The sequence below is a fragment of the Cucurbita moschata genome, unplaced genomic scaffold (genome assembly GCF_002738365.1).
Source record: "Cucurbita moschata cultivar Rifu unplaced genomic scaffold, Cmos_1.0 Cmo_Scf00005, whole genome shotgun sequence".
NCBI lineage: Eukaryota > Viridiplantae > Streptophyta > Magnoliopsida > Cucurbitales > Cucurbitaceae > Cucurbita > Cucurbita moschata.
Window position 1 is genome coordinate 4212011 of NW_019268521.1, and position 13108 is coordinate 4225118.

A 13108-nucleotide genomic window follows, 5' to 3' on the forward strand; every position below is an offset into this window, starting at 1 on the left:
TTTTTTTTTTTTTTTTTTTTTTCCTTTTTTAGTTTAGATTCCGTCTTTTCTTTCACATTTTTTAAGAAATTATTTATATCAAGTGGAACGACGTCGTTTTCATGTTTCAATAAAGAGATTAATTCATTAATTAGACCGAAATTAAAGGGCACGTACTGGAAGTGGGCTCCATTAAAAGGTAACAGGCAGCATACGTGGCATTCCTGGATTTTACTTTATTTTATTTTATTTTTTTAACTTTTTAATTTTAAATGGAAAAATTAAAATTAGTCGAACGTTGAAGTGGGGACGCAACGCCAACGCTTACTTTCAGATTTATTAAAATAGAAAAGATTTCGTCTATGGAGGACGACTAGCAACCGGTTTACTAGGTAGTGCGGGCCCCACTTCGCGCCTACTTTCTGTTCCCTTTTGGCACCATAGCCCACCAGTTGATGCACCAGCCGGTAGCGTTTTTTCTTTCTTCAATTCTCTAATTTAAATACGAGTCAATTTTTCATTTTTTTTTCCAATTTTCCGACCAATTAAACCAATTAGAGTTATTTTACCTCGTTTTTTAATTATTTATTTTCTTTTATTAAAATAGAGTTTATAAGTATAACTTCAAAATTCTTATAAATTTAAATTTCCACTTCAAAAAATATAAATATATAAAAAGAAAATAACTATTCTCCATTATTTGTTATTATAATTTATTATATTTTGAAAATGAGTGTTGGCTAAAAAATATATGTATATTTTTCTAATAAATGTGTTTTTAAATACATAAAAAATTAGATTTTAGAGACTATGATCGATTGACCGCTACCGATAGTTGGCAAAGTGGTTGCCAAAAGTGGGTGGTAGAGTTGTTGTGGAGGCCGTGAATATCAATGGGCAGCACTAGACAACAATGATTATTAGTAATTAACATAGTACGAAGATATTTTAGTCATTTCTATATGTCATAAAATTTTAAAAGAAATTATCGGTTAAATATCATAAAAATTAATTAAGTTATTCAATAATAATAAAAATATTGGGAATATATTTCCAAAATTTACGGTAAATAAGGTAAAGGATAATAAATTTATTACCATAGTTAAAACTGAATGCCAGCAAAATAATATTTTAACCATAATTAATTTAATAAAAAAACAGCCACGTGTGGGCGGTGCTCTCATTGTGCGTGGATGAGTTTTGTTGAAGACGAATAATATATTGGGTAGGTAAAATATTAAACTTAGGCATCTCGATTTTATTTTTTATATTAAAGAATAAATTTTATTTTGTATTTAATGGGACATTAATTTTTTAAAATGTCTATATAATTATTAACCTTTAAATGAGTGATTTTGTGTCAATTAAATATATATTTTTTTTTTGTAAATTCACTCATATACGCAAAAGCAAAAATTACTATTTATTAACAATAGATTAGTCAATTTTAATTTTTGTGAATAAAAATTATGAAATATATTTAAGATTAAATTTATAATTTAAAAGGTAAATTACTGCCACGTGGAGGTTGTCTTTGTATGCAATGCATCAGCGTTGCATGTGATGGGCATCATTTATCGTCAACTTTAGTTTGAATTCTTTTGAACATTTCGCGGGAACAAAGCAAATGACAGAAATCAATTTTGGGACATTGGCATTTATTTTTAATAATATCTGTTGTTCGGTGACCCCACGCAATTATTAAATTTTTTTTTTTAATTTCTATTTTTTTCGAATGTGAAAGTGATTTTTACATTAATGAAATCTCAATTACCGTGTTAGTATTTACAGTTATATAATTTTTGTATTTACCGTGTTGATGTTGTAATTTTGTACGTTCACTAATTTATTCACAGCTTTTAACCGCAAAATAAAAATAATTTTTACACAACATTAAGCTTATATGAGCACAAAATCGAACATTGAATAATTGTGAACGAATATTTTTTTTTTTCAAATTGCTCGAGAATTTTCATTCAAATAATAACAATAATTAATGTATCTTTACACACGAAAACTTGTCAAACGTGGACAAATTTTAGCTTTTAAGGTGCAATTTTATAAATTTTAATATATATATATATATGAGGTCACACATCGGTTGGAGAAGAAAATGAAACATTATTTATAGGGGGGAACCTCTCTCTAGTGGACACGTATTGAAACCTTGAGGAGAAGCAAAAAAAAAAAAAAAGTTTAAAGATGATAATATCTGCTAACGGTGGCCAGACTTGGGCTGTTACATGATTAGTAAAAGGACTCCCCTAATAATATCTATTAATAGTGGGCTTGGGGGCTATTACATGATCAATCAATTGAGCTTTCTCCAAAGAGAATAATGTCTGCCATCAAGGGATCTTTCTCCAAAGAGAATAATATCCGCCATCAGGAGATCTTTCTCCAAAGAGAATAATATCTGCCATCATTGGAGCTTTCTCCAAAGAGAATAATATCCGCCATCAGTGGAGCTTTCTCCAAATGAACTTCTCTAAAGAGGACAACTATTGACAGTGGATTTGAGCTGTTATATGATCAGTTAAAGGAGCCTAAAGAAGACATCATCTATTAGCAGTGGACTTGGATCGGTCGGGTTGTTACATGATCAATCAAATGGGCCTAAAGAGGACAACATCTATTAGTAGTGGACTTGGATCAATCGGGCGGTTACATAATCAGCCAAAGGGGCCTAAAGAGGACAACATCTATTAGCAGTGGACTTGGATCGGTCGGACTATTACAAGATCAGTCAAAGGGACTTCCCCTAGAAAGGACAACATCTATTAGCACCGGCTGTTACGCGTGGAAGTACGAAGGATCTGGAGGAAAAACTTCAAATTTATTTCATCTAAGTGAACATGTTCCAAATGATACAAATAAGTAGAAGAAAAAATTCTAGGTCCTGGAGAAAACTACATGGGGAAAGGCTCTAAAACTCATCATCACAGTCATTTGTATTATAAGCATAAAGAGTAATTGATGCTTTGCAGAGTATAATAATGACTAGCTTACATTTAAATGTTCTTCAGCGATCAACTCATCAAGCAATTCAAACACAGGCAGCAGTTTCTTCTCCCTGCAGATCAAATCAACCAAAGAAAACCAAGAATCAGGCTCAGGTTTGAAGCCCATCTCCAACAGCCCAAGCAAAGATTCTACTGCGTCCTTCACCATTCCACTGTTACACAGAAGAACCAACAGACTATTAGAAGTTGCATAGTGAGGTACAAATCCCCTATTTAACATTAGACCCAATAACTCAGTAGCCCTTTTCAATTCTCCTTTCTGAGACAGGAAATTCAACACAATTCTGTAACTTCCTTTGTTCAAATAGTAACCCTCAAAGGGAAGTTTCTGCACCATATCGAGAGCCTCTTCGAACCTTCCTTCTCGGCATAGACCTCCAAGGATCACATTCAATGTTATGGTATCGGCTCTGCAATCTTGGTCCTTCATTTTCTGGAGTAACTCTGTAGCCTCGTCGACCCTTCCGGTTCTACATAGGCAGTTCATTAAGGTAGTGTAGCTGACCGTATCGGGCTTCATCCCGAGGCTCTTCATTTCATTAAAAACTTCCTTTGCCTCTTGCAATTTCCCTTCTTTACAGAAGCCATTCATTAAGACTGAGTAATTGAATACGTTAGGACTGCATCCATTGCTTTTCATGAACTCGACTATTTTCCTTGCACGGTCGACCTTCCCTCCTTGACAAAAGCCATTGATCAGAATATTGTAAGTCAAGGCATCAGGCAAAATCTTGTCCTTTGAAACCATGTTCTCAAAAAGTTCAATGGCTTCTTTAAGTTTTCCACTTTGACAAAGACCACCTATCAGAGTTGAATAGGTGATGAGATTAGGATAAGAGACTCTAGCACTTTTCATTTCCCTTACAACCTCAAATGCAGCTTGAAGATTTCCATTTCTGCAATGATGCTTAACTAAAATGTTGAAAATGCAAGTATTTGGTATTAAGTTGAGCTTGCTACTAGCATTTACAAGCAATTTCCTGGCTAGATCAACCCGGTCGTTTTCGACTAGAAGATTGAGACACGTGCTGATCGCTTTAAGAGAAGGCTTTTGACGAACAATCGACTGGATAGCATAAAACATGTCAAGCACTCTTTCGTGCATAGAAGACTTTGAATAATGCTTCATGAGATTAAGGAATATACCCTCGTGTAATTTGCAAGTGTCATATGTCATTTGATGCAGAACTCCATCAATAGCCTGGAATTTCTTAGATTTTGCAAGCCTTTGAAGAATGCCTCCATAAGTGGCGTTATTGTGATTAAAGCCTTTTTGCTCTGACACCATGTTGAATATTTCAAGCGCATGTTGAGGATCTCTTTCATTTTTGATCAACCTTATGGCTGTTTCGTGAGAAATGTAACTGGATTTGGATTTCTTCTGAGCTTCTATGGAGGTAGTAAAGAGTCTGGCAGGACTATTCCTCTTGGAGATTATTGCTTTTGAAATCCAAACAATATTCATGAAATCCAGGAAACCGCAGGCGTATGTATAGACAGAAGAGAGGAGAAGGCCGCAATATTTATCAAAATCTGCTAAATGGCGATATCATCTAAGATGGAAAAATTAGAGAGAAAAATAGGTTAGGAAGAACAAAAAACTTCCTGAACAATCAAAACGTGCACTGTATCTATATAAACCAATCCATAAGCTTGCTAATCCTACACGTTCTTTTTACATCTATCATGAATTCATTGGAATAACGCTTTAGAAATGACAGATTCAAGCAAAATCATAAAGAAATTCGAATTTCTCACACGCTGAACTCAAAAAGGGGGAAAACAAAGGAGACAAATCCTGTAATTTGCTTTCCTGTTTCTTCTTCTCTTCCAAGTGAGTAAGGGCGATGATCAGTTCGATTCCTTCCAATTTTTTTCCTTTTTTCTTTTTCCAAACCGGAAATCGATCATTCATGACTAAAAGAGAAAGAAATGGAATCGATCGAGAGAACATTGGAGCGAGAGAGATTACCTGATAGGTGCGACGGTGAGCGATGGAAAGTCGACGAGGCACGTCACCGGCACCGAAGCGGCGTCGTTGAGGCGGCGCAATGGAGTGAGGAGGTCTCGCCAGAGAGCACTGCCAGCAGCGTGGGAAGAGCGTGAGTGAGAGAGGGGCGAGAAAGTAGGAGGAGACTATAGCCATATTTTTGGCTAAATTACCCCAAAAAAAAAAAAAAAAAAAAAACTCTGAATTTTTAATTTTTTTTAATTAAATAATTAAATTTTTGGTCACGTGACATTATTTATAACATTAGTCATTTAATTCGAAATTATAACTTATATATAAAAAAATTATTATGTAAATGACATTATTGATATATTTTGAGACAATATATAATGGTAATATCGAGTATACCTTTTATTATAATTATTTTTATAATTTATTTTAACTATTTTTTTTTTGTGTAATATATTTTAATATTAAATTTGAAATTAAAAAAATTAAAATACTGATAAAATTTAATGTAACCTAATACTGATAAAATAAAATAATTAAATTTTAATTCCCTCTTCATTAATTATTTGTCACACGAGCTTCTTCTATTTCACACGCAGAGCTCTCTCTATAAATACTTGGACAGACTTCAGAGACGGTTCCCGTCTTGGGGAGCGCGAAAATTGTAGAATGATCGGAACCTTCACTGCTGCAACTGGCAGATTATTGGTCGGAGATTGATCACCGCTAGGGTTTCTCTGAGTTATCTCTAATCTCATGGAGGACTTCGCCTTTCACGATGGTAACGTTTGCGGTTTGCTCGAGAGCAGGCACATCAACTTTCGTCAAGTATGTCTGATTAATTTATTTTTTCCTTTCATACCTTCTCATCGAGGTCGCATTTGTTCAACTTCAAGTGGCGAGTTACTTGAATTGTTTTATTGTATTGGATGTGAATTGGCGGCGTGTTTAGTTGTTGTAGCGTGAGCGTACTTTCGCGAGGAGGAGATTGTTAGCGTGAATTTTAGATATATCGTTCTCCTTATTGGATTTAGTTGAATTTTTTTGTTGGAGGTGAAGCGAGAAGTATATTGATATGAGATGAACGTAAGAGGTTTCGGATTGTTTGAAGGCTGTCTTTGGACGATAAGCAATGCTATTTTGGTTCTGTCGATTTGAAAGTTTCCGAAATTGCTAAAATAAACTCTCATTCGACTGCGCCTATTCTTCTTTGGTCATTTTCCTTGATGCGTCATGAGTCGAAGCATGATAATAATAGTAAGGCCTTTGATTGTGATCTTTATTGTTTCCATTCGGACTCTTGACACTGGAAGCATCTACAAAAAAAAAAAAAAAAAAAAAAAAAAAAAAAAAAAAAAAAAAACAGAGAAACCAAAACAGAGAGTTGATAAAACTNAGATCCTTAGGCATGAGTTATTGCAGTTTGGCTGTTCATCAAAAATTTGCGGATTAAATTATATTGTTATGTTCTCACTCTTTCATTCTCTTTTCTATAGAACACGACAGACAGCATAGTTTTGACGATTAATAAGTTATTCATTCATCGAAAATATATAAGGAAGAATCTATATATATAAAAACCAGACTATACGTATATATAATAAGAGTAAGGAGGTCTAGGTTCCAAAAGAAAAGAACACTTGCTCTTTCCTTACTTTAAAGTTTATGTTTAGCCTTACTTTCTTGGTGGCTCGTTTTACATATTATGTTTAATTTTTCAATGGTTGTAAATTAGTCTTGCATTCTGAAGGTTGGGGAAATTTGTTATTTGCTTTACTTAATATGGAAACGTAAAGGTCTGCTTGAAATCTTCCGTAGTGAAGCTTTTAATTTTCTCTCTTATGAATTTGTTTCATTTTTCCAAGTCCTATATGTTTGCAGGATCCCACCTATAGTTTGCCGATGCACTCATCATTCATCCAAAGACTCTCCCAGGAAAAGGAACTGGAGGTCTGTATGGATTTAAGTTTCTATCCCCTGTGATTTCTTAACACTGTTCTATCCACTTTGTGATGCTTGCTTTACTGTAAACTTTATGTTCTACATTCTGTCGTGAATGGTGTACCTGGTAATAGTATAATTATCCATCATTTGGCATTGTGTTTTATGGTCTGTTTCATGTCATTTAAAATGTCTGCACAAGCATCTGATATACAGCTGGATTTCTTTCCCGTTTATTGTAGAGATAAAACACTTCTTAATATGTTAAAAGATTGAGGTGTGGTCTCTTGTTAGATTTTAATGTTTTCCTCTGGACATTAGTTAGTAAAGCTTTCTGTGAGTACCTTTGGGTTTCGTTGTTTCATATTGAGCCCGTCTTGTGTAGTTTGGGGTTTAGGCACCCCTTTTGGTGGCTGTTTTTGTTTTCCTTTTTGTCTTCTTTCACTTCTACGTGATGAAAAGAAATTTTCTCATTAAAAAACATGTTGATGGAGGATAAGTGGCCCATTGCTTTCAATTGGAGTTCATTTCTTATTTGTTGTCTTAAGATGGATAAACAGTAGTTATTGACTACCATATTAACATGGTAGAGAAATGGAACTCTGATGGAGTTAGTCTTCAGTTCTTCAAGAACTGAGACATTTGTTCAAACTCATGAAACGGACACTACTACTTACACTCCATGATCTAGTTTGTGTGTTTATTTTTCCAAATTCTGTGCAAATATTGTTTTTCCTCCCATCCCTTTCATTTCCATATTCTTTGCTCTCTCTATCTGTCATTCCATTTTCGTAAATTAAATTCTGCTCCCCCTGCCTCCCAAACTCTCTCCAGGGGCACCAGGGGTGTGTTAATGCAGTGGCCTGGAATTCTCGTGGTTCTCTTTTGATATCTGGATCAGATGATACGCGGGTAAGATAGTTTCCCTTCAGTTCTATGACTTAATTATCTAAGATCTGCAGTAGCCTGTGGATGACTCATGTTTTTCTTTTGGTGATGGACAAGCTTTGTCGTTGGACTTTGTGTAGTGAATACTAGGTTGTTATTCTTAAAGATTGAATCAACAAACTTCTCTTTTTTGGTATAAGTTTGTGGCCCTTTATGTGAATATGTTAGTATTTATTGCGCATATTACTGAATGTTCTTTCCTGTGACAACAACTTTTAGTAAAAGAATTTAAGCCAATGATGCCTGTAGTAGAGTTGAACTAAATGCATGCTTTTATAAATCTGACTCTATTTTTATGGAGAAAGGTATCCTACGTTGATAACCTTACTCATGCGGCAAGTGTGATTATTGCAGGTGGTGGTGCATGCAGATTGAATTAGAAATGCCTAAAATCTGAAATCCAAGTTAGTTAATTTGTCCTGCATGATAAGTCTTCAAATGCCTAAAATTTGAGTAGAGGATATGTTTTCTTACAGTTAGATATTTAGACGGAGAATGTTATTTCTATCAAATTTATGGATATTATTAGTTTCTAAACTCTTCAGATTTGACTCATCAAATTTGCTCTCAAGAATTTTTCTTTATATGGACAATAAAACAAAACTGGAAAAATAGAGTTTTAGAAGTTGATAATGAAGATAGCACCAAAGAAAGAGATAGCCCTGGATATCTCATCTGATTTTTGTTGGACTTGATGTAGTTAAAGCAGTAATGATAAATTGACACCGAAGGATTGGCATGTTTCTTCCTTACCTGTTAGATGATAATTGATTTATGTGTCTTTGTATTGCAAAATGCCTTACTGTTACTCTTTTTTACTAACCTCCATCCGCTGAAGAAAAATTAAGTTTTCTTGAAGTTTTTTGTTAATCATATATATATATTTGTGCAGATAAACATTTGGAGCTATTCTGGTCAAAAGCTATTGCACTCTGTGGAAACTGGGCATTCTGCAAACATATTTTGTACAAAATTTGTTCCTGAAACTTCTGATGAGCTTGTGGTCTCAGGAGCTGGGGATGCAGAGGTGTAATAGGCTGTAGTGTAAAATTTTCATGAATGTTTGTACTTGCAGTTGGATTTTGCTCACTACTTTTTATGGAGTTGGGGGGTTTGTTTCTTAACAGGTGCGATTGTTTAATTTATCTCGCTTGAAAGGGAGAAGACATGATGATAGTCCCATAGCTTCATCTGCTTTATATCAGTGTCACACCAGAAGAGTAAAAAAATTAGCTGTAAGAGTTATGAACTCAATGGGAAATATATATTGAAAATTTCTTCTACTAGACGTTATGAAATAATTTATTTATTATGAACAACCAGGTTACGTATTATAGGTTAAATAATATGTTTATTGTTTTGACAATGTTTGTCTTCAATTCGTTGAAGGTTGAAATAGGGAATCCAAATGTAGTATGGAGTGCTAGTGAGGATGGGACTCTTAGACAGCATGACTTTCGAGAGGGGATGTCCTGTTCTCCTGAGGGAGCTTCTCACCAAGAATGTCACAATGTTCTTGTAAGTATTGCTTTCTCTTGAATTTTCTGTTTTGTGAAATCACCCGTCACATCCGGGAAACTTGAGTTAATGGGTATTGGTAAATTTAATCTTATATCAATACTTTGACCTTTCTTTTGACACTCCCTCTCATTTGTGGGCTTAAAAATTTATTTAAGGCCCAACGAGTAGTTTTTAATTTTAATTGAGGAGGAAATGACATTACAAGAGTTCGAATATAATTCCTCCTCCTTTGATACCATGTTAGATCTCCCATCAATCAAAATGGTTAAGCTGGTGGGTTACCGTAAATTGAATCTTATATAATTACTTTGACACCACTTTTGACACTTCCATTCAATGAACAAGATCAAGAGATGCCGGTCTGCTTGTTTTCCTAACATTTCTTGCCTTTTGACAATGTTCAAGCTAAATGGACATTGCAACAATTTCACTTTTTTGGGTAGTGGTGCGGGAGGGGTTAGCTGTGATGCTCAATTCAGTATTATGGCAGCAGCATTTATGTTTTTATGTACCCATAAAAATGACCATTTTGAAAAAAATTATTTGCATTAATTAATGAGATAGCGTGTTTGGTTATATGATAGTTAACAAGCCTTGCTAACGTGAGCTTAGCTCAACGATTAAGATATTTCTATTTCTTTTAGGAGTTTGTAGGTTTAAATTCCTCTACACCACATCTGATGCAATGTTCTATATAAAAAAAGCAACAAGCCTTAAAAGAGGCTTATTAAAAAAATTTAACGGCAATAGTTGATCACAACATTTATTTATTTTATTTATAGAAATGGTATCAGTCATTGGGTTCATTGTTTTCACATTAAACTCATTGTCAGATTGATTTGCGGTGTGGAGCAAAGAGGTCACTTGCTGATCCTCCCAGACAAACCCTTGCTTTGAAATCCTGTGACATTAGTTCCACTAGGCCTCATTTACTTCTGGTTGGTGGAAGGTATTCTGCAATTGTTAACCCTTTGCGTAGAGGAATTGCTTAAAAGGAAGTAAAAGTAAAAGAGCCTAACAGTTCCTCTTCAACTTCTTTTAATTCCTATTTGCAGTGATGCATTTGCACGGTTATACGATAGAAGGATGCTGCCACCCTTGTCGTCCAGCCAGAAAAGGATGTCGCCACCTCCTTGTGTTAACTACTTTTGCCCAATGCATCTCTCTGAACGGGTGTGTTCAGAAATTGTTTTTTATTAATCATGGTGCATATCAATCTGGCTACAAAATGTTGTTATTGCTTGATTGTAGAAACAGAATCGAATAGTATATACTCTACAAAGTCAATTTTAGCGTATGCAAAATATGATATAAAGACAGTTTTTATGGTCAATATGAATCTGCACAACCCATGATTTTGATGCAGGTCTCAAATGTTTCTCTCTACTTGGGGGATAAAAAACATTCATTCATGTTAGTCTGACGTCATTGTTATTGGTACTAAAATGAGAATTCACTATTTATTCATGCATACTCAGCAGTACAGTATGATTGTTAACAAAATTCTTTCGGCATGATACTATCCTAATAGACTATTCCGATTAGAAGAGTCTCATTTTGTTGTTGTATATGTTTGTTTTTTTTAAAAAGGAAACGATGTTGTTTTAAAACATACGATTGCTAATTCTAATTCTAATTCTAACCTTCTCTGGTTGTACCAATTCAGACTTCTGATCTTATACTCTCTCTGTTTTCATAGGTTCGACCGGGTTTGCATTTGACTCATGTTACTTTTAGTCCGAATGGAGAAGAGATCCTTCTTAGCTATAGTGGAGAACATGTGTACTTGATGAATGTAAATCGTGGTATCTTAATTTGTCTTAAAATTTAAGCTTCTTATGCATTTCCTATTTTTTTGATCAATCGTTCTGATTTATTTTAAATTTACAATCAGTGTTTTATTTATTAGTTAGATAATGGAAGAGAATTGATGGATTTTGTTTTAAATTTACAGTAAAATGTTATTTTATGTAATCAACATGTATAATGGCTGTTTCGAAACTAAGATGTGATGATTTCTTAGGAAAGGATCATATTTTGAATTTTCTGTTTTAGTTTACAATCATTGTTTTATTTATTAGTTAGATAATGGCATTTACCGTATTTGTGAAACCATATTTTTATATTTAATGTGTTTCGATTTAGTTCTGTTGAATTGCATTTATATATTTTTCCCCACAGCTGGTTTAGGTACAATGCAGTATACATCAGGAGATGTTTCTAAATTAATGAGTTTCACTCCCATACTCAACGGATTGGAATTGCAGCATCCTGTTCCGAATCTTTCTAACGGCTTGCCTTTAAATGGTGGTGTTAATGCGAAGGTGTGACTCTCAAACAAATGCTATAATTGAACAATCTTATTGCTTGAATGGTTCAAAGGTTTAATTTAACAAGTATTTTTCAGCTTGATAAATGCAGAAACTTACTACAAATTGCTGAAAAATGCTTGGAGGGTGGCAACTACTTTGGTGGAATTGAGGCATGTAATGAAATTTTGGATGGATTTGGCCGTATTATTGGAGTTATTCTGAAGCACGATTCATTATGCACACGTGCTGCTTTATTACTCAAGGTAACGCGTTATATTTATTGCTTCAAATTCATGTTCCATTTCAAATTTATGTATCCCAGCCTATCTTTTGTCCATTTTTTTTCGTATATTTATTTGTGGGGTTGGATGTTATGGAGATTCCTTGAGGAATCACATATTTAGGCTAGTAAATGAAACAAGCTTTTCTTTTTCCAAATATATTCCTAAAGGAGCCAATGCCATTTTTTCAAAAAGAAATTTAAAATATCTTCTAATCTCATTTGAAGTTTTTTTTTTTTTTTTTTTTCTGTTTAGATTTTCCAGAAATCTTTTTAATCTTCTTTCCCTTGTGATTATTCACCATCTCCCGATCATAAGTTGTTCGTTTGGTCCAATAGCCCCATCATCTTCTCATTTTCTTTTAATATAATTCAACTTCCAAAAGAAAGTTCAAGACGTCACGATTTATGGATTCTTAATCTTCTCTTTTTTATATTATTTATTTTTATTATCATCACAGCATAAGTTTGAAGAGCACCATTAGCTGTTTTCTCTCTGTGGGGCAGAATAGAATTACTATATACTTTTGAACTGCTGCTTCATAGTTGTTTGGTGATGTTAATTTTTCAGTAGTCAGGAACATCTGTGGTGATGTGCTATTTTCCTGTTTCCTTTTGATACTTTATATGTATTCAGGTTCAGGTGGAGGGCCCTTTTCCTCGTTACTTTTCTTTTATGCACTCTTACATGCCAGTATCTTCTTTGGTTTCTAATTGAGAAAAGCTGAAATCTTTTTCAGCGGAAGTGGAAAAATGATGTTCATATGGCCATAAGAGATTGTTACAGTGCTAGGAAAATAGATAATTCCTCTTTCAGAGCACATTACTACATGTGTGAAGCTCTATCACAGGTACTTTTTATGTCACTCCGTGCTACCGCTTGCTGCAGTTATCTTTCTTTGGCAACTATGTCTCGTACAATTTTTTTTCTCGTTTAAGATAAAATGATGAGTGTCAAAGGTTATTAGTGTACTTTTGCAGTAAAATCGTTTTGTTTGTTTGAAAGTGTGTATGTATCAACGGTATTTGAAAATTTTCTGAATTTTCATGTTGGTCTTTATCTATGTGTGGAAGTTAAGACTGTTTGTTGTGGTCGCTTGGTTCATAAAAAGTTTAGTTTATCATTTCAGAACCCCTCCAGACC

The 13108-nt window shown here is 34.1% G+C and overlaps 2 protein-coding genes across 3 annotated transcripts in view; one reads left to right on the forward strand and one right to left on the reverse strand.

Annotated features, from left to right (window-relative positions):
• Nucleotides 1–2571: 2571 nt before the first annotated feature.
• Nucleotides 2572–5137, reverse strand: LOC111443553 (pentatricopeptide repeat-containing protein At5g18475). 2 transcript variants are annotated; one of them, XM_023081409.1, is made up of 4 exons: nt 4975–5137; nt 2989–4555; nt 2736–2740; nt 2572–2595 (listed from the first exon to the last, which is right to left on the reverse strand). In XM_023081409.1, the coding sequence occupies exons 2-4, from the start codon at nt 4465–4467 to the stop codon at nt 2586–2588; spliced, it is 1494 nt and encodes a 497-aa protein (XP_022937177.1). In that variant the 5' UTR covers nt 4468–4555; nt 4975–5137; the 3' UTR covers nt 2572–2585. The 2 variants fall into 2 exon arrangements, with proteins under 2 accessions (XP_022937177.1, XP_022937178.1); XM_023081410.1 differs by lacking the exons at nt 2572–2595; nt 2736–2740 and adding an exon at nt 2782–2824.
• Nucleotides 5138–5587: 450 nt separating this feature from the next.
• Nucleotides 5588–13108, forward strand: part of LOC111443487 (WD and tetratricopeptide repeats protein 1-like) — an 11596-nt gene continuing 4075 nt past the window's right edge. The window contains exons 1-12 of the mRNA XM_023081309.1: nt 5588–5790; nt 6844–6912; nt 7738–7815; nt 8744–8878; nt 8979–9086; nt 9241–9369; nt 10206–10321; nt 10428–10545; nt 11072–11177; nt 11554–11696; nt 11780–11947; nt 12705–12815. Of these exons, the coding sequence (XP_022937077.1) occupies nt 5719–5790; nt 6844–6912; nt 7738–7815; nt 8744–8878; nt 8979–9086; nt 9241–9369; nt 10206–10321; nt 10428–10545; nt 11072–11177; nt 11554–11696; nt 11780–11947; nt 12705–12815 (1353 nt within the window). The 5' untranslated portion in view covers nt 5588–5718. The remainder of the gene's footprint in view (nt 5791–6843; nt 6913–7737; nt 7816–8743; nt 8879–8978; nt 9087–9240; nt 9370–10205; nt 10322–10427; nt 10546–11071; nt 11178–11553; nt 11697–11779; nt 11948–12704; nt 12816–13108) is intronic.